General features: G+C 40.8%; 1 protein-coding gene across 3 annotated transcripts in view; it reads right to left on the bottom strand.

The window, feature by feature from the left end:
* Mctp (multiple C2 domain and transmembrane region protein) overlaps positions 1-24,161 on the bottom strand; it is a 1,410,470-nt gene that overhangs the window by 287,857 nt on the left and 1,098,452 nt on the right. The window contains exon 9 of one of the 3 annotated variants that reach the window (XM_068227784.1): positions 2,767-2,777. The exons of the other annotated variants lie outside the window; for them this stretch is intronic. Within the exon in view, the coding sequence (XP_068083885.1) occupies positions 2,767-2,777 (11 nt within the window). The remainder of the gene's footprint in view (positions 1-2,766; positions 2,778-24,161) is intronic. 3 annotated transcript variants of the gene reach the window in all.

Genomic DNA, 24,161 nt, shown 5'->3' with positions numbered 1-24,161 from the left:
TTTCTAATAGTTAACTCATATATCAACTCCTCTTTGCGCAAATAGTTAAGATGGAGAACATCGCGAGGTCCGGGCATGATGACAGAACAATTTTGAAAAACTCAAAAAAAAAATTCCAGCAACTGAGAAAATTGTTAGAGTTCGGAACAAAACAATGTTTAACCGTCAAAAAGGGCTAAATTGAGACCCATTCAACCACGCTCTGCTACCACTTGTTACCGTGTTTTAGCGGTAGGTAGAGGTGAAAGGAGGTGCGGGCGTGAACGGGTCTCAAACTACGGAATCAAAGTTAATGTAAAATTTAACAAGGTTATATTTTCTTTTCAAAAACAAAGAAATAACAAGCATGGCAGGTACAAAGTAGCAAGTCCAAAGGGTAGTTACAATATTTACAGGATTTGGGCTTCGCGCCCTGACTTCACAATGCTTGGGCAATCAGCTCAGTTTTACCCCAAACACAAGTTTCAACAGAGGGGCAGAAAACCCCATTCATGCCTAGGAGTCCTTGCTCCAAATTACACTGAAAAGCCTCCACGAGGCATACAACACTCAATTTTCAAAAGAGCCACTCGCTCTCAACTTTAAGCCTCTCAAAGGCCACACCAAACTCCACCTTCGAGTTGTCCTCACTGGACATAGACACAGGGGTAAAATACCCAACCTACTGAGGTCTATTAGATGAAAAGGGGCAATTACATGACCTCTAAAATAACAATTTGAGAGGAGGCGATCTGCACTCCTAATACACTTGTTTTTAAAACCTAATCTGGCTCTAGGCCACTATTGCAAGGGCTAATCCCATACTACAGAGGTGACTTTAGAAAAGAGCAATTTGTTTTACGTTAACGAAGAATAGGTTGAGAAAATAAGTTCACCTCAAAACAATGTGAGTGGGAGCTCGAGAGGGTTAGCACTCTCTATCCCAATATGCAGCTTTAAAAGAGAATAGATGAAAAGATTGGTTACATTTTAGGAAAAGGTTACATGGTGGAAACGCTTCGAACCCGCTCCGAGAGTTAAACTGCCGACCTAGCAAGAAAAGAAGTTATTAAGAGGCCATTACCTGGTGTTGAACAGCCGGAGAAGAAAGAGGCGCTTCCCGCCCCCTGCTATGTACTTTACACACTGAAAGATGGAACAGAAGTGGCCCGGAGACCCAAAAATCAGCAGTTTAAATACTCTCGCGGAAGGTTCTAGGCGTTTTAGGGAAGGGAACACCCGCCCACAATCACTTTATTGGCTAGGGTACAGAAACATATCCAAGTTGGGGGAAGATACATCGGATTGGTCGGAAATTACTAAAAGAAATTCGGGATTGGATAAATCTAAAACAAGGGGGAAAAGAGGGGTATACAGCCGACTTAAACAATAACAGAAAGAAATTTAACAAGAAACAAACTTTTGAAATAAGAACTTCTCCAAAAAAAATAGTTCTTTCACTCCGCACTAGGGTGCACTATTGTTGATCTTCAGTAGTGTCCTCTAGAAGAGAAAGTTCACACTTCTTACTACAAGCAAAACAAAAATACGTCGAAAATGACACAGTTCAAAAACTCCAAAATTTCCAGGTAGAGACATCTTCTGAGAAACTTGAAAATTAATACTGTCCATAAGGTTCAGACTTCCTCCAGCAGAGGAGTTTCAACAGGCGCACATTTTAAATTAGCGGTGTGGAGGTGTACCGCCCGATACAATAATAATAATAATAATAATAATAATAATAATAATAATAATAATAATAATAATAATAATAATAGTAATAATTGTACCGGGCGGTACACCTCCACAACGCAAATTCTAATATTGCGCCGGTTGAAACTCCTCTATAGGAGAACGCCTGAACTTGAACAAACTATAATAATTCTATGGTTTCTCGAAAGATGTTACCACAGTAAATTTTGGTAATTTTGAAGGGTCTGAACGGTGTCTATTTCGACTTGTGTTTGTTTCCTCTGGATCAAGAAGTTTGAACGTTCTCTAATAGATGTCTCTGCCAAAACTAATATCGCACTCTGGTGTAAAGGAATGAAGTGTCCTGAAGAAATTTAACTTTCATAAGTTTTGTCTTAACTAAATTTTGTTCTGTCAGTTGTAGGTTGGCAATATGATCCTTTCTTTCCGCCTGTTTTGAATGTAGCCAATCATGAATTTCTGTAATTAATTTTCCACCAATAAGGTCTTTCTTCTTCGTCTGGTGTATTGGTTTTTGCTGTTATCCAATAAAATTTTGTGGGCGGGTTGTAATCATTCATGAAACGTCTCGAATTTTCCGCGAGGGTATATAAACTGCTGATTTTCTGGTCTCCTCGCCACTTCAGTAACATCTCTCCCAGTGTGATTATGTAGCAGGGGGCGGGAAGCGCCTCTTTCTTCGGGCTGCAGTTCATCCATAAGGTAATGACCATTTAATAACTTCAGTTCTTGCTAGCTCAGCAGTTTAACCCTCGGGGCAGGTTCGAATCTTTTCGCATGTAACCTATCTTTAAAATGTAATAGACACTTGGTAAAACTTCGTCTCTTTAACTATAAATTGGGATAGAGAGTGCTAAACCCTCTCGAGCTCCCACTCCTATTGTTTTGAGGTGACCTTGTTTTCACAACCGTTTCTTCCTTTCTTAATGTAATAAAGTCTTCTTATACAAGTCCACTCTTTAGTATGGGATTAGCCCTTGTGTATGCGGCCTAGTGCCAAGTAGGTTTTAAAAGTGTATTAGGAGTGCAAGTTACGCCTCCAGTCAAGTTGGTATTTTGGGCCATGTAATTAACCTGCTTCTTTACTGAATAGGCCCAGTAGGTTGGGTATTTATCACCCCTGTTCTTGGTATGCCTTGAGGGCAGTTTGTAGTATAGTTTGTTGTGGTCTTTGATGGGCTTGAACCCTGAGAGCGGGTTTGCTCTTTCTTAACTTTGGTTTCTGTGTGCCTCGAGGAGGCTTAATATGGTAATCAGGAGCCAGTGCTCCTTGGCATGATTGGGGTTTTCTGCCCCTTTGTTTGAACTTGGTATATAGGTAAAGTTGGGCTTATAGCTCAAGGTTCGTGAGTGTCGGGCTCGAAGCCCAAATTTTGTAATGAACTAAAATTGTACTTTCGTAATTTGTTGATCTGCTACTTGGTACCTGTTATATTCTGTTATTTATTTATCTTGAAAAGAAAATATAACCTTTGTTAAAGTTTTAAATTAACTTTAATTTCGTAAGTTGAGACCTATTCCACCCAGCACCTTCTTTCACCTCTGCTGTTCCACAGATACCTCCGAACAATAATAATAATAATAATAATTGTTCCGAGGTATCTGTGGAACAGCAGAGGTGAAAGAAGGTGCGGGGGTGAACAGGTCTCAGGCTACGAAATTAAAGTTAATTTAAAATTTAACAAGGTTATATTTTCTTTCCAAAATCAAGAAATAACAAGCATGGCAGGTACAGAGTAGCAAGGCAACAAAAGTAGAATTACAGTATTTACAGGATTTGGGCTTCGAGCCCGAACTCACAATTCTTGAGCAATTAGCCCAGCTTTATCCCAAAACAAGTTTCAACAGAGGGGCAGAAAACCCCATTCATGCCCAGGAGCACTTGCTCCAAATTACACAGTAAAGCCTCCTCGAGGCACGCAGAACCAAATTTCATAAAGAGCAAACCGCTCTCAACGTTCAAGCCTATAAAAGGCCACACCAAACTCCACCTTCAAGTTGTCCTCTAAGGACATAAACACAGGGGTAAAATACCCAACCTACTGAGGCCTATTAAGTGAGAAAAGGTTAATTACATGGCCTCTAAAATACCAATTTGAGAGGAGGCGATCTGCACTCCTAATACATTTTGTTTAAAACCTAATCTGGCTCTAGGCCGCTAATGCAAGGGCTAATCCCATACTAAAGAGGTGACTTTAGAATGAAACAATTTACATTACGTTAAGGAAGAAACGGTTGAGAAAAAAATAAGTTCACCTCAATGCAATATGAGTGGGAGCTCGAGAGGGTTAAGCACTCTCTATCCCAATATGCAGCTTAAGAGAGAATAGATACTAAGAGTCTTTACATTTTAGGGAAAGGTTACATGGTGGAAAAGCATCGGACCTGCCCCGAGAGTTAAACTGCTGAGCTAGCAAGAAAAGAAGTTATTAAAAGGCCATTACCTTGTTGTTGAACTGCTGCCCGAAGAAAGAGGCGCTTCCCGCCCCCTGCTATGTACTTTACACACCAAAAGATGTTACTGGAGTGGCGCGGAGACCCGAAAATCAGCAGTTTATATACTCTCGCGGAAAGTTCGAGGCGTTTCAGGAATGAGTACACCCGCCCACAATCATTTTATTGGCTAGGGTTAAGCAACATATCCCCTTTGGGGAAGATACACCTGATTGGTCATAAATTAACTAAAGAAATTCGGGATTGGCTAAATTCAAAACAAGGGGAAAGAAAGGGTTAATATTGCCAACTTAAACCATGACTGCAAGAAATTTAATAAAGAACAAACTTATGAATTCAAATTTTCTCCAAAAAACAGTTCTTTCACTTCGCACTAGGGTGCACCATTGTAGTTCTTCAGTAGTGTCCTCTAGAAGAGAAAGTTCACACTTCTTAATACAGGCAAAACAAAAATACATCGAAAACGACCCAGTTCAGAAACTTCAAAATTTCCAAGTAGTGACATCTTCTGAGAAACTTGAAAATTAACACCTTAGATAAAGTTCAGACTTCCTCCAGTAGGGGAGTTTCAACTGGCGCAAAGTTTGAATTAGCGACGTGGAGGTGTACCGCCCGGTACAATAATAATAATTGTTACGGAGTTTTCCGTGGTAGTTAGAGGTGAAAGAAGGTGCTGGGGTGAACAGGTCTCAAAATACGTAATTAAAGTTAAGATAAAATTTAACAATGTTATATTTTCTTTTCAAGATCAAGAAATAACAAGAATAACAGAAACACAGTTGAATATCAACAATTTAAGAATGTACAATTACAGTTTTTACAGAATTTGGGCTTCGAGCCCCGGACTCACTATTCTTGAGCAATTAGCCCAACTTTACTAAAAAAAAATAAGATTCGACAAAGGGGCAGAAGACCCCAATCATGCCCAGGAGCACTTGCTCCCAATTTCCAAATAAAGCCTCCTCGAGGCACACAAAATCAACTTTTAAGAAACAGCAAACCCGCTCTCAAGGTTCAAGCCTATCAAAGGCCACACCGAACTCCACCTTTAAGCTGTCCTCCTATTACAATAACACAGGGGTAAAAATACCCAACCTACTGAGGCCTATTCAGTGAAGAAACAGGACAATTACATGGTCTCCAAAATATCAACTTGAGAGGAGGCGAAACTGCACTCCTAATACATTTCTGTAAAACCTATTTGGCACAAGGCCGCTTATGCAAGGGCTAATCCCATACTAAAGAGGTGACACGATAGGAAAACTTATTACATTACGAAACGAAGAAAAATGGTTGAGAAAACGTAGTCACCTCAAAAACAATATGAAAGGGAGCTCGAGAGGGTTAGGCACTCTCTATCCCAGTTTGTAGTTTAAATAGAATTTATACCAAGAGTCTATTACATTTTAGAGGAAAGTTACATGATAAAAAGTATCGAACCTGCCCCGAGAGTTAAACTGCTGAGCTAGCAAGAAAAGAAGTTATTAAAAGGCCATTACCTTATTGATGAACCGCTGCCCGACGAAAGAGGCGCTTCCCGCCCCCTGCTACATAATTTACACAATGATAGAATGTACTGAAGTGGCGAGGAGCCCAGAAAATCAGCAGTTTATATACCCTCGTGGAAAGTTCGAGGCGTTTCGTGAATGATTACAACACGCCCACAAAATTTTATTGGACGACCAAAAGATAACAAGTCAAAACTGAAGAAGACATCTAGGATTGGTGGAAAATTAATTACAAAAATTACTCATTGGTCGAATTCAAAACTGGCGGAAATAGAAGGGTTATACAGCCAAACTAAACAATGACTAAAAGAGATTTAACAAAGAACAAACTTATGCATACTAAAATTCTTCAAAAAAAGTTCTTTCACTTCGCACTAGGGTGCACCGTTGTATTTCTTCAGTAGTGCCACCTAGAAGAGAATGGTCACACTTCTTACTACAGGCAAAACAAAAATACATCGAAAACGACACCGTTCAGAACACTTCAAAATTTACAAGTAGGGACATCATCTGAGAAACTTGGGATTTAACACTGTCGTTAAAGTTCAGGCTTCCTCCAGTAGAGGAGTTTCAACTGGCGCAATGTTTGAATTAGCGGAGCGGAGGTGTACCGCCCGGTACAGTAATAATAATAATAATAATAATAATAATAATAATAATAATAATAATAATAATAATAATAATAATAATAATAATAATAATTGTACCGGGCGGTACACCTCCACGCCGTTTATTTAAAAGTTGCGCCAGTTGAAACTCCTCTTCTGGAGGAAGTCTGAACTTTATCTACGGTCTTAATTTCCAAATTTCTCAGAAGATGTCACTACCTGGAAAATTTTGAGTTTGTGAACTGTGTCATTTTCGACGTACTTTTGTCTTGCTTGTATTAAGAAGTGTGAACTTTCTCTTCTAGAGGACACTACTGAAGATCAACAATAGTGCACCCTAGTGCGGAGTCAAAGAACTATTTTGTTGGAGAAAATTTAATTTCAGGAGTTTGTTCTTTGTTAAATTTCTTTCTGTCATTGTTTAAGTTGGCAATATTTACCCCTTTCTTCCCCTTGTTTTGAATGTATCCAATCACGAATTTTTTCAATTAATTTCTGACCAATCTGGTGTATCTTTCCCCAACTTGAATCTGTTGCGGGGTCCTACCCAATAAAATCTTTGTGGGAGGGTGTTTTCTTTCCCCTAACGCCTAGAACTTTCTGCGAGAGTATTTAAACTGCTGATTTTAGGGTCTCCGGGCCACTTCTGTTCCATCTTTCAGTGTATTAAGTACATAGCAGGAGGCGGGAAGCGCCTCTTTCCTCGGCAGCGGTCAACAATAAGGTAATGGCCGATTAATAAATTTTTTCTTTGCCAGCTCAGCAGTTTAACTTTCGGGGCAGGTTCTAAGCGTTCCCCTATGTAACCTTTTCCTAATATGTAACTTCTCTTTTCTTCCATTCTCTTGTAAAGCGACATACTGGGATAGAGAGTGTTAACCCTCTCGAGCTCCCACTCACATTGTTTGAGGTGAACTTATTTTTCGCAACCTATTCTTCAGTAATGTAAGTTAGTAGTTTCTTAAGTCACCTCTGTAGTATGGGATTAGCCCTTGCATCAGTGGCCTTAGAGCCAAAATAGGTCTTAAAGACAAAGTGTATTAGGAGTGCAAGTTCGCCTCCTCTCAAATTGTGATTTTAGAGGTCATGTATTAACCTTCTTGTCATTTAACAGACCTCAGTAGATTGGGTATTTTGCCCCTGTGTATATGTCCTTTGAGGACGGCTTAAAGGTGGAGTTCGGAGTGGCCTATGATAGGCTTGTATTTTAAGGGGAAGTTGCCCTTTTTGAAAATTGTGTTTCTGCCTCAAGGAGGCTTTTGGATGTAATTGGAAGCCGGTGTTTCTGGCATGTTTGGGGGTTTTCGGCCCCTTTGTTGTATGGTGTTCATTGTAAGGTTGGGCTCATGGCTCAAGAATTATGTTTCTGACCTTTTGAAGCCCCAAATGGGGTACCTATGTAAATGTATTTGTCAATCGTGTTTCGGCTACTAAGTACCTGTTCTATTTGTTGTTCCCTAATTTTGAAAAGAAAATATAACCTTGTTAAATTTTAAAATTAATTTCACTTTAGTAGCTTGAGACCCCTTCACCACCCAGCACCTTCTTTCATGCATAACTACCACCAAAACACGGTAACAAGTTTTAGCAGAGCGTGGTTGAATGGGTCTCAATTTAGCCCCTTTTGACGGCTAAGCTCTGTTTTGATCCGAACTCTAACCATTTTCTCAGTTGCTGGAAATTTTTTATTGAGGTTTTTCAAAATTTTTCTGTTATCATGCCTGGCCCTCGCGATGTTCTCCTCCTTAAATACTTGCGCAAAGAGGAGTTGATCTACGAATTAACTATTAGAAACGTGCAATCTGGAGGCACGGTTGCTATCGACACTAACAAGCTTAGAGACTCCCTTGATTTGCCCATTTCCATCCCCAATTTGGGAGAGAAAGAAATTGATGACTCTCTTTCCACGATCGTCGAGAACATTACGGGGCTAGCATCGGCCGTTAGTTTTTTTGATGAAAATGATCCGTCTCCTAATCAAATTAAGCGTGTGCAAGGCAGGCTATATCATTTTTCAAATAGAGTTAATGATCTGTTGTCTCTAAAGGTGAATGACGTTCAGAGGAAGGAAGCTAATACGCTCCTTGAAACTATTTCTGAATTGTCTAGTAAAGTCACTCAATTGTTAACTGGGGAAATTCCTCCCAAATCTGATCAACCCACCATAGTGAATGTAGGTAGTGAGGAAGAGTCTCCTGAGGGAGAAGTAAATAGGAAAACCCCCACTGCTCAAACTATCTCTGCCCCATTGGACAACGAGTCTGAACGCCGTGCATCGTTGAGTAACATCCGTTCTGAATTAACTTCTTTGCCCCTGAAACCTCTACCTACTATGTCACCCGGGTTTAGCAGCTTGCCTCATCCATTGGCAATGTTGCTAAGAGGTATCTCTAAGTTTTCTGTCAACACCACCAGTGAAGTTATTTTTAAGATTTTTAGTTGAATTTCAGGATCACGCCCTTGTGTTTTCTCTTTCCCCTTGTCAAATTTTACAAATAATCTATCCTTATGCTATTGGTGTTCTCTCAGATAAAATAGTAAGAGCTATTGCTGAACAGTCATCTATTGAAGATTTTCACGCACACTTGCTTGCAAATTTCATTCCTGCCCGCGCGAGGTCATCTCTGATTCAGAAATACTATTATCGGGTACAGCGCTTGGATGAAAACTTGGCTGATTTCATACAGGACATTAAGTTTTATACTAGGGTGTTTGCCCTTCATTTTCCTGAAGATCAGATTGTGCAGGCTATTGTAGAGGGAATTTCACCTCCCTATAGGTCATATTTGTGTTTCGCGGCGTGCCCGCAAACCTTCTCGGAACTTGAAGCGTTGGCCGTCTCGGCGGAAGGAGTTAGATACGCCGATTCTTTGCGTGTCGCGAAAGAACCCCCGCCTTCCTTTAGTAACACTCGGCCTCCACCTCGCCGACCAGTCAATCCCCGTAAATGTTATGCGTGCGGGGCGCCTGACCATCTGCGCAATAAGTGTCCTCTGATCAAGTCTAGTAGGGCAAATAATGGAGCTGGTTCACCACAAGGCTGTTTTAAATGTGGGGCTTTCTCACATATCGCCAAGAATTGTCCCAATTCGAATAGCACCCCCTCCTGCTCAACTTCTGGGGTAACTTCCAACAACAATCAAAAGTGACTAGTGGCTTCGGCTGAGTCAACTAATTCATCTTCCCGAGGCTCAGCCCCTGGTAAGCAGATCGAAAATCCTGGGAACGTTCAATCTGCTAATCTGTCCTTTGAATGCCCCAAAGAGTGTCTTAAGATTGCGGCGGATACCCCCGCACCTGTTCCTTTCCTTAAGATTGAGGTAAATAACGAACCTATAACAGCTCTATTAGATTCAGGCAGTGTTTGTTCCATTATTTCGGCTGAATGGTACTCGAAATTGAAGTCTGTTTGTAACCTACCTGTCTATGACTCTTCTCCTGTGAAATGTGTTTCTGCTAATACATCTCCATTAGAAATTCTAGGTTCCTTACTGGTCAAAATTCGTATTTTTAAATTTACATGGAAAATTAAATTGTTTGTGGCCAAGCAATTGTCTTGCCCCATTATATTGGGAGCTGACTTTATTTCTCACACTGGTCTTGTGCTCGATCTCCAGTCTAGGTCGTGCACATTCAAATTTGCTTCTAGTTGTAAAATTCCACTATTAAAGTGTAATTCTGTGTCATGTTCTTCTATTTCGCCTACCCGGGATGAGATGTTGTTAGACCTTAGACATCTACCTGAGGAGCAGGCTGATAGTATTCGCAAACTGTGTCAGTCGTTTCCCGAGGTATTCTCTGATACTCTTGGCGTTACTGACCTGATCGAATACAAAATTGAGGTCACGGATTCGATTCCTGTCCGTTTTCCACCGTATAGGCTATCTCCACCTAAAATGAAGGCTCTGAAAGAAATCATCGATCAGATGTTGAAGGATGGTATTATTAGGCCCTCTAAGTCAGCGTATTCTTCGCCTATTTTTCTAGTCCCGAAACCCCAAGGGGGCTTCAGGCCTGTAATTGACTATAGGGCTCTCAATCGGAAGGTGGTGTTACAATCTGTGCCCCTTCCCGACCTTCATTCTTGCTTTTCATGGTTTCGTAAGGCCAAGTTCTTTACTATCTTGGACTTGAATCAGGCCTATAATCAAATTCCCCTTGCTGAAGAGTCTAAACACCTTACAGCGTTTGCCACGGACTGGAATTTATATGAATACAACCGCGTACCTTTCGGGCTCCCCACGGGAGCAGCTGTACTCACTAGGCTACTAGATAGGGTCTTCTCCGACATCAAATTTGAGTACTTATATCACTACTTGGATGATGTCGTCGTGTTTTCGGAGACCTTCGAAGAACATCTAGATCATCTGCGAGAAGTTCTGAATCGCCTTCGTAAGGCTGGGTTAACTGTCAAGTTGTCCAAGGTCGCTTTTGCTAAGCCCTCTATGTCATTCCTAGGGCATATTGTGTCACCTGATGGTGTAGCAGTCGATCATTCTAGAACACAGGCCATCCGTGATTTTAAACCTCCCAAGGACATTAAAGGTATCGCCAGGTTCATTGGTATGGTGAATTTCTTCAGAAAGTTCATTCCTAACTTTGCTAATAGAGCGGCGCCATTGAACCTTCTTCGTAGGAAAGGCATCAAATTCGAGTGGGGACCTTCTCAACAAGCCGCTTTTGAAGATCTGAAATTAGCTCTCTGTAATGCCCCTGTCCTTGCCATGCCTGATTTCTCAAAGAAATTCATCGTCCAAACGGACGCGTCGTCGTCGGCGGTAGCGGCAGTCCTTCTTCAAGAGACTGAACTAGGGAGGCGACCCATCGCCTATGCATCTAGGACTCTATCGGCTCAAGAAGCCAAGTATTCCATCTATGAGCTCGAAGGGTTGGCAGTCTTATTTGCCTTAGAAAAGTTCCGTCTCTATCTGGAACATGTCAAATTCGACCTGGAGACAGATAATCAAGCATTAAGCTGGGTCTTAGGTAGGCCGCGTCGTACTGGTCGTATAGCCCGTTGGGCCATCCGTATTTCTGCCTTCCAATTCAATGTCAGGCATATCCGAGGTACCGAAAATGTTGTCGCTGATGGACTCAGCCGTATGTTTTCAGACGACGTTGAGAAGCATGAACAGGTCGACAGTCCATCACCTCCCGAGTCCATGCTATCTGAGGTTAATGCCATCCTAACCGATGTTCCCATGCTGTTTAGGGATATCGAGAAATACCAACGTGAAGATCCGACGCTGGCTCCGATAATGGAAACCCTTTCTTCTGGGGAACATGTTGTCCCTTATGTTCTGAGGAATGGAGTTCTATGTTGCCCTTCGAGGCATGATAAGATGATGAAAGTTGTTGTTCCAGCGGTTCTTGTACCTATGATCTTCAAGTATTATCATGAGACCCCATTAGGAGGGCATCTTGGTATCTTTAAAACTCGTGAAAAGATTCGTGATATGTTCATCTGGAAAGGTATGGACGGTGAAATTCGTGAATTAGTAAAGGCATGTAAATCCTGTTTGCTTAGTAAACCGACCATGTCCACTAAGGTAGGTCTTTTGTCTTCTCATCAAGCGTCGCGCCCCATGGAGCGCCTGTATATTGATTATGTGGGACCCTTCCCCCAGTCAAAGGGGAATGCCAACAAGTTCATCTTTGTATGTGTAGATGGTTTTACTAGATTTTCCTGGTTATTTCCGACTAAGCTGGCTACCGCTCAGTCCACCATTTCTTGTCTTAATACTATCTTTGCTTCTTTTGGTCCTTGTCAATACATAGTTTCCGATAATGCTAAGGCTTTTACATCTAATTTATTTCGTAAATTCTGTTTTGACTTATCCATCTCTCATGTAACTACTTCTGCTTATTACCCTCAACCATCTCTGGCTGAACGGGTTAACCGTAATCTCAGGTCCGCACTCATTGGCTATCATCATGAAGATCCTTCCAGGTGGGACACGTCCCTGCATTGGATAGCTTTTGCTTTGAATTCAGCGGTTCATGAATCTCACAAGTTCACTCCAGCTTCTTTAATGTTCAAGTTTGTTCCCCACTCGCCGCTCTCTAACCTCTGGTCTCTGAATGACATTCTACCCGAGATAATAGATCCGGACAACATTAAAGATCTTTGGAAGAAGGCTAAAGCCAATCTTAAAGTGTCTCATGAAAAGGTTAGGGAAAGGTATGATCGTGGACGGAGACCCACCCCTTTGAAGGTAGGTGACCAGGTTATGGTCAAAAATTTTGTTCCCGCGGGCAAGCTTGCCCCCAGATTTCATGGGCCTTGTATCATTCTCGATTTTCTTACGCCGGTTACCTTATTGTTAAGTAATCCAGCCACCGAGAGGATATTTAGGGTTCACCTGTCCCAGGTGAAACCGGTGTAATTTTGTGTTAACTTGCTTCATATTATTTTGAAAGGATATGAAGGTTATATTTTTTTTTTTGAGTTTCACTTTTATGGCATTCTGCCCCTTCTATAATATTTTGGTTTTAAATGTAAGCCTTTTGTAAAACCCGCCCCGATCCGTTAAACTGCCATCCTGTTCTTGCCACGGCCATTACCACGCTCCCGTCTCCTGCTCCACCTTACACTGTGGCTTCATAAGATTAAATGCAATGGATATCTACACGCCGCTGGCCCCTCAACCCCTCCATAATGCCTGTGCCTTCAAAAAGACGATGGTCCAACACAATTCTGCCGCCTAGCCTTAATGTTTCAGTGCCCCCGCAGCCGCGCAGCGCCGTGCAGCAACTGGGGAGGGGGATGGGCCCCCTCCTCTCCAGCGAGGACGACATGTGCACGGCGAGCCGGAGCTCTCCTCCCGGCCAAGGCTGATGTGCGGCGCACGACCTGCTTCTGGCCCGCAACCTGTATATGTTCACCGCGGGCGCGGCGTGTTTCAACACTCTGCTCCCCTCATAGTGCGGGCGAGCGGTATCTCAGGGTACTTAAGGGGTCCGAGCGGCCTCCTGTTGGACGCAAGCTGCAACGGCCGGTCCGGCCATCCAACTTCATCAACATCAACTACATGGACAGTTACTATAAGAGATATCTACATTTGGGAATTCAACAGCAATATCTGATGGACATTGCAAATTTTTCCTTCACTTTTAAGTAGTAAAAGCTTATCTTCAGAAATTCAACTTCTATAAACCTAAAGACTTCACTTCACCTCCAACAACAAAATTTTGGCACCGAATTAAGAAATTTCTCAAATACATCTGCAAGTTATCTTAATAGCAACATCAAAACTTGGAACTTATTTTCAAACAAAAGTTTAGGTTCTTCTGTGTTACCCCGTGGAGGAACTTTTGGGGGGGGAGGTCTGTACCGGGCGGTACACCTCCACACCGTTTATTTAAAAGTTGCGCCAGTTGAAACTCCTCTTCTGGAGGAAGTCTGAACTTTATCTACGGTCTTAATTTCCAAATTTCTCAGAAGATGTCACTACCTGGAAAATTTTGAGTTTGTGAACTGTGTCATTTTCGACGTACTTTTGTCTTGCTTGTATTAAGAAGTGTGAACTTTCTCTTCTAGAGGACACTACTGAAGATCAACAATAGTGCACCCTAGTGCGGAGTCAAAGAACTATTTTGTTGGAGAAAATTTAATTTCAGGAGTTTGTTCTTTGTTAAATTTCTTTCTGTCATTGTTTAAGTTGGCAATATTTACCCCTTTCTTCCCCTTGTTTTGAATGTATCCAATCACGAATTTTTTCAATTAATTTCTGACCAATCTGGTGTATCTTTCCCCAACTTGAATCTGTTGCGGGGTCCTACCCAATAAAATCTTTGTGGGAGGGTGTTTTCTTTCCCCTAACGCCTAGAACTTTCTGCGAGAGTATTTAAACTGCTGATTTTAGGGTCTCCGGGTCACTTCTGTTCCATCTTTCAGTGTATTAAGTACATAGCAGGAGGCGGGAAGCGCCTCTTTCCTCGGCAGCGGTCAACAATAAGGTAATGGCCGATTAATAAATTTTTTCTTTGCCAGCTCAGCAGTTTAACTTTCGGGGCAGGTTCTAAGCGTTCCCCTATGTAACCTTTTCCTAATATGTAACTTCTCTTTTCTTCCATTCTCTTGTAAAGCGACATACTGGGATAGAGAGTGTTAACCCTCTCGAGCTCCCACTCACATTGTTTGAGGTGAACTTATTTTTCGCAACCTATTCTTCAGTAATGTAAGTTAGTAGTTTCTTAAGTCACCTCTGTAGTATGGGATTAGCCCTTGCATCAGTGGCCTTAGAGCCAAAATAGGTCTTAAAGACAAAGTGTATTAGGAGTGCAAGTTCGCCTCCTCTCAAATTGTGATTTTAGAGGTCATGTATTAACCTTCTTGTCATTTAACAGACCTCAGTAGATTGGGTATTTTGCCCCTGTGTATATGTCCGTTGAGGACGGCTTAAAGGTGGAGTTCGGAGTGGCCTATGATAGGCTTGTATTTTAAGGGGAAGTTGCCCTTTTTGAAAATTGTGTTTCTGCCTCAAGGAGGCTTTTGGATGTAATTGGAAGCCGGTGTTTCTGGCATGTTTGGGGGTTTTCGGCCCCTTTGTTGTATGGTGTTCATTGTAAGGTTGGGCTCATGGCTCAAGAATTATGTTTCTGACCTTTTGAAGCCCCAAATGGGGTACCTATGTAAATGTATTTGTCAATCGTGTTTCGGCTACTAAGTACCTGTTCTATTTGTTGTTCCCTAATTTTGAAAAGAAAATATAACCTTGTTAAATTTTAAAATTAATTTCACTTTAGTAGCTTGAGACCCCTTCACCACCCAGCACCTTCTTTCATGCATAACTACCACCAAAACACGGTAACAATAATAATAATAATAATAATAATAATAATAATAATAATAATAATAATAATAATAATAATAATAATAATAATAATAATAATAATAATAATAATTGTACCGGGCGGTACACCTACATGCCGCTTATTTAAAATTTGCGCCAGTTGAAACTCCTCTGCTGGAGGAAGTCTGAACTTTATCTACGGTATTAATTTTCTACCTTCTCAGAAGATGTCACTACCTGGAAATTTTGGAGTTTTTGAACTGTGTCATTTTCGACGTATTTTTGTTTTGCTTGTAATAAAAAGTGTGAACTTTCTCTTCTAGAGGACACTACTGAAGATCAACAATGGTGCACCCTAGTGTGAAGTGAAAGAACTGTTTTTTTTTTGAGAAAATTTAATTTCAAAAGTTTGTTCTTTGCTAAATTTCCTTCAGTCATTGTTTAAGTTGGCAATATTAACCCTTTCTTTCCCCTTCTTTTGAATTTAGCCAATCCCGAATTTCTTGAATTAATTTTCCACCAATTATGTGTTTCTTCTTCATATTGTGTAGGGGTTTTCTTGGTTAGCCAATAAAGTTTTTGTGGGAGGGTGTTCTCATTCCCCAAACGCCTCGAACTTTCCGCGAGAGTATATAAACCTCTGATTTTAGGGTCTCCGGGCCACTTCTGTTCCATCTTGTCGTGTGTAAAGTACATAGCAGGGGGCGGGAAGCGCCTCTTTCTTCGGCGGCAGTCAACAACCAGGTAATGGCCGATTAATTACTTCTTTTCTTGCTTGCTCAGCAGTTTAACTCTCGGGGCGGGTCCGAAGTTTTTCCATTATGTAACCTTCCTTAAAATGTAAAGAAACTTGTATCTATTCCATCTTTTAAACTGCATATCGGAATAGAGAGTGCTTAACCCTCTCGAGCTCCCAATCATTTTGTTTTGAGGTGAACTTATTTGTCTCAACCTATTATTCGTTAACGTAAAGCAAATTGTTCTTTTCTTAAGTCACCTCTTTAGTATGGGATTAGCCCTTGTATTAACGGCCTAGTGCCAAGTAGGTTTTAAACAAAGTGTATTAGGAGTGCAGATCGCCTCCTCTCAAATTGTTATTTTAGAGGTCATGTAATTACCCCTTTTCATTTAATAGACCTCAGTAGGTTGGGTATGTTACCCCTGTGTCTATGTCCTGAGAGGACAACTTGAAGGTGGAGTTTGGTGTGGCCTTTGAGAGGCTTAAAGTTTGAGAGCGTGTGGCTCTTTCTTGAAAATTAAGTGTTGTATGCCTCGAGGAGGCCTTTCTGTGTAATTTGGGGCAAGTGCTCTTGAACATGAATGGGGTTTTCTGCCCCTCTGGTAAAACTTATTTTGGAGTAAAGTTGGGCTAATTGCCCTAGAAGTGTGAAGTCGGGGCGCGAAGCCCAAATCCAGTAAATATTGTAACTACATTTTGTTGACTTGCTACTCTGTACCTGCCGTACTTGTTATTTCTTCATTTTGAAAAGAAAATATAACCTTGTTAAATTTTTAAATTAATTTTACTTTCGTAGCTTGAGACCTGTTCACCACCCCGCACCTTCTTTCACCTCTAACTACCACGGAAATCTCCGTAACAATAATAATAATAATTGTTCCGAGGTATCTGTGGAACAGCAGAGGTGAAAGAAGGTGCGGGGGTGAACAGGTCTCAGGCTACGAAATTAAAGTTAATTCAAAATTTAACAAGGTTATATTTTCTTTCCAAAATCAAGAAATAACAAGAATGGCAGGTACAGAGTAGCAAAGCCACTATTCGAGAATGTACAATTACAGAATTACAGGATTTAGGCTCCGAGAGCCAGACACACAATTCTTGAGCAATTAGCCCAACTTTACGATATACAGGATTCAACAAAGGGGCAGAAGACCCCAATCATGCCCAGGAGCACTTGCTCCCAATTACACAGTAAAGCCTCCTCGAGGCACGCAGAACCAAATTTCAAAAAAAAAGCAAACCGCTCTCAACGTTCAAGCCTATCAAAGGCCACACCAAATTCCACCTTCAAGCTGTCCTCTAAGGACATAAACACAGGGGTAAAATACCCAACCTACTGAGACTTTCATATTGCCAAAGCCAAGGATGAGACTGAGACAGGTCAATGAAAGTAACAAATTTGTTCAAGCCCATACCAGAAGACATAGTGCAATGTAAACACTACATCTAGCCAGCAAAGGCATTCGAATTAGGTGTACAGTACAAATTCGAAAGTTGAATTTCAGTCTGTCTGTCTGATTGTTTGTGACGTCATGGAAAAACGGCTTAGCAGAATTTCTAGAAACTCGTATTTAGATCAGTGATACCGGATTGTGCTCTACATAGTGTATTATTAGATGAGTGTCAATGGCGTAACAATATTAAGAAGGTCAAAGCAGAGTTTTCCATTAACATTAGCTGTATCCAAGCGCGTCGATTAACATGAACACAGGCATGTGAAATGAGCAACACCTATTCATGCAAACATTCCTATATAACAACAATATTCACAAGCAAGCAGAACAATAATGGAGCTTGTTTATCAAACACATTCTGAACGAGTCTTATGTACGGAGATTTCAATAATATTCGCAAATACACAGAAAAATAGAACTTCGTTCATAAATAAATATTTTGAAGAAATGTTTTATGTACGAAGCTATGAAATGAAATGTCGTATGGCTTTTAGTGCCGGGATATCCCAGGACGGGTTCGGCTCGCCAGGTGCAGGTCTTTCTATTTGACTCCCGTAGGCGACCTGCGCGTCATGATGAGGATGAAATGATGATGAAGACAACACACACACCCAGCCCCCGTGCCATTGGAATTAACCAATTAAGGTTAAAATCCCCGACCCTGCCGGGAATCGAACCCGGGACCCTCTGAACCGAAGGCCAGTACGCTGACCGTTCAGCTAACGAGTCGGACTACGAAGCTATCAACAATAATCACAAGTAAAAAAGTAGAACTTGCTTCATAAATACATTTTCTGAATAAATGTACTATTACTGTATATTGTTCATTTCATGATAATAGCTCTACCACTAGATGCGCCGTCTGAACAGTCTCCACTCTGAAGGAATGGCCGCTTTCTAAGCTCATTTCTCCATATAAAACCATCTACCATCTACCGAACACCCAGTTTCAAGCGGACTTAACATCTAGGAGATAATTATTTCTTTTTGGTGGGGTGGAATGGCACTCTGCCACCCCCCCCCCCCCAAGATCTGTTTTGGGGTGTCAGAAAACGTCTTGCCCTCCCTGACTGTATCGAATAAGTTATTAACATTTGTGCATCAAATCATTTTCATTCCTTTTTCTTTCTTTTTTTTATGTGTTTCTACCGTTCCAGGATAATAACGAGCAATATTTGAGAGCATTACATTTTTCACACACATCCAAAAATCTCCGACATATTAGTTCTAACTAAAAGTTGTACATAACGAAACTTATAGGAACTAAAATCTTTCATCATTTACGTCTCATACATTTTTACGGTACGGGATATGATTAACAGAAATTTTTACGAATTTCGATTTTTAATGCCAAGTCCATCAACGCCAAACACAGTTGACATGGAAATATCGTTCAGTCGTCACGGAAACGAATTAACTGGTGGGCTGTTGTCGCGATTGCTTTCATAAGATGAAAAACAGCGTGGTCATCAGCCCATATAGATCAGAAATGTAATAATGCGATGTCATGTGGCCTCCGGGGAAGCCTGGTGCATATCATTCTAGTTGGCTCCCATGGGAGACCTGCTCGTTTGGTTGTTTGTACGTATTTATCTAGGCTATGTATGTATGTATGTATGTATGTATGTATGTATGTATGTATGTATGTATGTATGTATGTATGTATGTATGTATGTATGTATGTATGAAGATGAAGTAGGCAGAGGGTAAAACACGGTGCCGTCACATAACCTTCACCTGTCGAATAACACCAAGAGGTCAAATCAATGTTTAACGTCTCCATCCGACGGACGGATCACCATCAACAGCGTTATATGCCCTCAATCCATGTGTACACTGCGAAGAAGTTTGGAACTGTATCTATGTTTATGGCACGCAATCTAGTAATCAGAAACTGTATACCACCACCTGTCCTAACCTGCCAGCCGGTGTCAGGAGGCAGGCTAGGAAGATATTGAAGATGGTCAGTGAAATGAAGAACTCCCTTGACCTCACGTACCCTAACATCACCAAGACGGAAGAAAACAAAATGTGACGGCCTACAGTCCTTTACACTTATCAACAATAACCTTACACTGAGTCTGTCTCTTCTGCTGCCATTCATCTCAGTTGCATGGCCAGGACCATATTTCGACATTGCAGTTAGTCGGATAAGAAATGGAGGCGGCAAAGTGTGGCCCCGGGGCAAACGCTCCAGTCTCTCCATTCTACAATTACAGAAACTAACCCGTCAATGACGGGAACACAACAGCTAGGGTATTTTAGACACCACGGACAAACAGGAATGCGATATAGCAAACTTCTTGCTTGAAGCATCGCAATTAATCAATCCCATCAGATCAGCCATGTAACATAAAAGAATAAAGACATTAGGTCGATAAACAAAACCAACTACCATGTAAACAATTACTTACTTTTATTACCGCGCGCAAAGTTATCTTCCGATCCCGGAACATCCACAAGTCTACCACATTACATATTAAGGAGGAATGAATCGCTGAACTATTGCTTACAGAGTCAGATGTTGATACGTTATCTTTAAAGTGTGTTATCGCTAATTATGGAGCAGTTTACGATTATAGTGCATTTCTTTAGAATACAGGTTCCATTGCTGGAAAGTCCGGTGACGAGTGTGTTACGTCAGTGTTTTGTATTATAAACAACATGGTCTAGTCATCACTGAAGAGGCATACTAGGAAAATGAGGATTGAAGAAGTTTACCTTCACTTTCCTCACCGACCAAGGAGTTTCTATTACACAAGGCCGAACACAGGAACATATTTCTGGGGGGGGGGGGGAGGGGGGTATGACTTTTCGGCGGGGAGGGGAGTCAGAAACAAAAGATATAGCAGCAATAAAATACCCTGTAGAAGGGATGGTAGAAAACACACCCGGTATCATCCACCTATCATAAGAGGTGACTAAAGGGAGGATCTGGTGCTCTCAATCTGGGAGCGCGGGTTGGCAACCACGGTTCCCGTAGCTGAGTCTGGCATTGTTTCCTGTAACTTGTGTCAGCCTCCAGAATTTCAACTTTCCTCTCCGACCAACCCTGGTCAACACTTGTTCTCTTTCGACCCCGACGTCATTCGGTTTGCAAGGCTTAAGAAATCTCTCATTTTCACCCTCCCTCGTCAACCTTCCCTTTCTTTTGCCGATGCCTTCATTCTTCGAAGAATGGGCATCTTCCAAATTCATTCTGATTACGGTCGGTAGAGGTTGGTTGAATAATAATAATAATAATAATAATAATAATAATAATAATAATAATAATAATAATAATAATAATAATAATAATAATAATAATAATAATAATAATAATTGTACCGGGTGGTACACCTCCACGCCGCTAATTCAAACTCTGCGCCAGTTTAAACTCCTCTACTGGAGGAAGCCTGAACTTTAACTTCCATATTAATTCAACAATTTCTCAGAAGATGTCATTACTATAAATTTTTGTTCTGAACTATGTCAGTTTCGATTCGTTTTTGTTTTATCTGTAGCAAGAAGTGTGAACATTCTCTTCTAGAGGACACTACTTAAGAACTACAATTGTGCACCCTAGTGCAAAGTGAAGGAACCTTTTTTTTTTTTTTTTTTTTGAAGAAATTTAGTACTTATAAGTTTGTTCTTTATTAAATTTCTTTCTGCCATTGTTTAAGTTGGCAATGTTAACCCTTTCTTTCCGCCAGTTTTGAATTTGACCAATAAGGAATTTCTGTAATTAATTTTCCACCAATAAGGTGTTTCTTCTTCATCTGGTGCAGTAGTTTCTGCCATTAACCAATAAAATGCTTGTGGGAGGGTGTTATCATTCACGAAACGCCTCGAACTTTCCACGAGGGTATATAAACTGCTGATTTTCGGGTCTCCGGGCCACTTCAGTAACATCTATCATTGTGTAAATTATGTAGCAGGGGGCGGGAAGCGCCTCTTTCTTCGGGCAGCAGTTCAACCACCAGGTAATGGCCTTTTAATAACTTCTTTTCTTGCTAGCTCAGCAGTTTAACTCTCGGGGCAGGTCCGAAGCCTTTTACCATGTAACTTTCCTTTAAAATGTAAAGACACTTGGTATCTATTCTATCTTTTTAAACTACAAATTGGGATAGAGAGTGCTTAACCCTCTCGAGCTCCCACTCATATTGCTTTGAGGTGAACTTATTTTCACAACCGCTTCTTCTCTTCTAATGTAATGTAAATCGTTTTCTTATATAAGTCACCTCTTTAGTATGGGATTAGCCCTTGCATTAGCGGCCTAGTGCCGAGTAGGTTTTAGTAAAGTATATTAGGAGTGCAGTTTCGCCTCCTCTCAAGTTGGTATTTTGGAGGCCACGTAATTGTCCTGTTTCTTCACTGAATAGGCCTCAGTAGGTTGGGTATTTTTACCCCTGTGTTAATTGTGTTTGGAGGTCAACTTGAAAGTGGAGTTTGGTGTGGCCTTTGATAGGCTTGAACTTAAGAGCGGGTCGCTCTTTCTTAAAATTTGTTTCTGCGTGCCTCGAGGAGGCTTTACTGTGTAACTGGGAGCAAGAGCTCCTGGGCATGATTGGGGTCTTCTGCCCCGTTGTTGAATCTTGTATATCGTAAGGTTGGGCTTATAGCTCAAGAATTGTGTGTCTGGCTCTCGGAGCCCAAATCCTGTAACACTGTAATTGTACATTCTCGAATCGTTGCTAGGCTACTGAGTACCTGTTATAATTGTTATTTATTGATCTTGAAAAGAAAATATAACCTTGTTAAATTAACTTTAATTTCGTATTTTGAGACCTGTTCACCCCAGCACCTTCTTTCACCTCTGCACATCCACAATACTCCGTAACAATAATAATAATAATAATAATAATAATAATAATAATTTTACCAGAGGTACACCCACTCCATGCACTAAAAACGAGCGCCTTTCAGAAGGCCATATGAAATACGAACTGTGTAACTTCTAGTGGAAGAAGTTTGAACGTTTATCGTCAGATGTCTCTACTGTTAACTTTTGTGATCTCTCTGGTGAGAGGGAGGACAATTAATTTTCAAGATAAATTTTGTAGTTATTACTTGGTAAAACTGAATTGTTTGTAGATTGTTTTTGGTGTTCTAAGGTTATTAGCACTGCTATCTCTTCCTTCATCTCATAAATGTTTGACCAATCAGTAATTTTTGATATTTATTTGATTATCCAATGGTATTTGTGGGTGTGTCCAGTGCTTCGGCCCAGAGAATTCTGGAACCTTCCTCTCCGCTATCAAAGCTGGGTCTTTTTCGATCGCTCCAGTCCAACAGTACAGTGTGTTCATAGAGGAGGCAGGAACACGCCTCGCCCATCTCCGGAAGGCCCCCCAGCATAAGGTAATGGCAGACATATTTTAATCATGTAATATTCTCAGAAAACTATCTCGAGGGAAAAGTTTAAAAATTCTGTCTTAATATAATCTTAACATCACCTTTCCTCTGTAAATTTTCAAGCAGGTTTAAGACCTTAGTCTAACTTAGGGAATAAAGAGTGTAAAATCTCTGTATTCCCCTTCAACTTGGTATTGAGGTGACTAGGATTTCATGAACTTTAAAATTTTCCTTTTGTAATTTAAACACTTTCTCTCCGTCAAGTCACCTCCGTAGTATAGGCTTAGCCTCTGTAATTTTAGACCGTAAGCTCACATAGGGTTTTAAGTATTTTCAACTGAATTTCAAAGGAGTGCAAATGTTCGACTCCTAATATTTTGATTTTAGGCCAATAACTTTAACCTTTTCTTTTTCACTAAGGCCACGTAGAATGGGTACTCATTATCCCTTATAAGTTCACTACTATGTAAATGTAAGTTTGACAGTTGACCGCAGAAGATAGAGTCTAATGTTTTTTTTTTTGAAAAATTAGATTGTGCCTTGGGGAGGCTTGGATCTTGTAAAGTTTGGAGAGTAATTATTAGAGGGTAGTTTGTGGAGCAAAGACGCTAATGTTTCTAATGTTGTAAATTTTGGAGCCCGGTCTCCTCACTTGTAATTGACTGGAGCAGTAGTGAGTGCTTTTGGTAATTGTGTAAAGTTTGAGCTACCTAACTCAGCTTTTATTGTACCAAATTATTTGTTATTGTTTAACAAAGTTTAAAATCTGAAAAGAAACAAGAACTAAGGAAAGAAATAAAATTTCGAACTTTAGAGTTTTTAATTAAAATTTGATATTTTCTCTATCCACCCATTCATGCCCGCACCTTCTTACACATCTACTGACTACGATATCCCCGGAACATAAATCTTTCATACTCATCTATTCGCTAATTTCATCCCTGAAAGAGATCTGCCGTCATTAGTGCAGAAATACTCATTTCAAGTCCAAAGGATACATGGGAATCTAGCAGATTTCATACAGGACATCAAATTTTGTACCATAGTATTTGTATTACACTACTCTGAAGGTCAAATTTTACAGAACCTTGTTGAAGGGATTTCTCCATCTTACCGATCTTATTTATGTTTTTATCCCGTCCGCAAACATTTTCTGAACTCGAAGCTATGTCAGTATCAGCGGTAAGAGTTAGATACGCAGATATTCTACGAGTCGCTAAGGAACCTAAACCATCGTCTAATAGTTCTCGTCTACCCCCTCGCTGAACCTTCTCTTCCCGCAAATTGTATACGTGTGAATCGGCGGACCATCTTCGAAATAAGTGTCCTCTCATAAAAACTAATAAACCTAGGAATGGATCAGGGTCGTCTCACGGATGTTTCAAATGCGGGTTGTTCTCACACCTTGTCAAAAATGGTACTTCATCTAATAGCACACCTTCTTGTTCCACTGTTGGTTCGACCTTCGCTAATCTAGGTGATAGAAAGAAAATGACGAGCGTACGCGGCTGAGTCACTACTTTTAGCTTCTCGAGGCTCAGACCCGTTTAATTCGGGCATCGAATTATCTGAGGAGG

Source organism: Anabrus simplex, chromosome 5 (assembly GCF_040414725.1).
Source record: "Anabrus simplex isolate iqAnaSimp1 chromosome 5, ASM4041472v1, whole genome shotgun sequence".
Taxonomy (NCBI): Eukaryota; Metazoa; Arthropoda; class Insecta; order Orthoptera; family Tettigoniidae; genus Anabrus; species Anabrus simplex.
The sequence above is the reverse complement of the archived record's forward strand: the minus strand, read 5'-3'. Positions and strand labels throughout refer to the sequence as shown.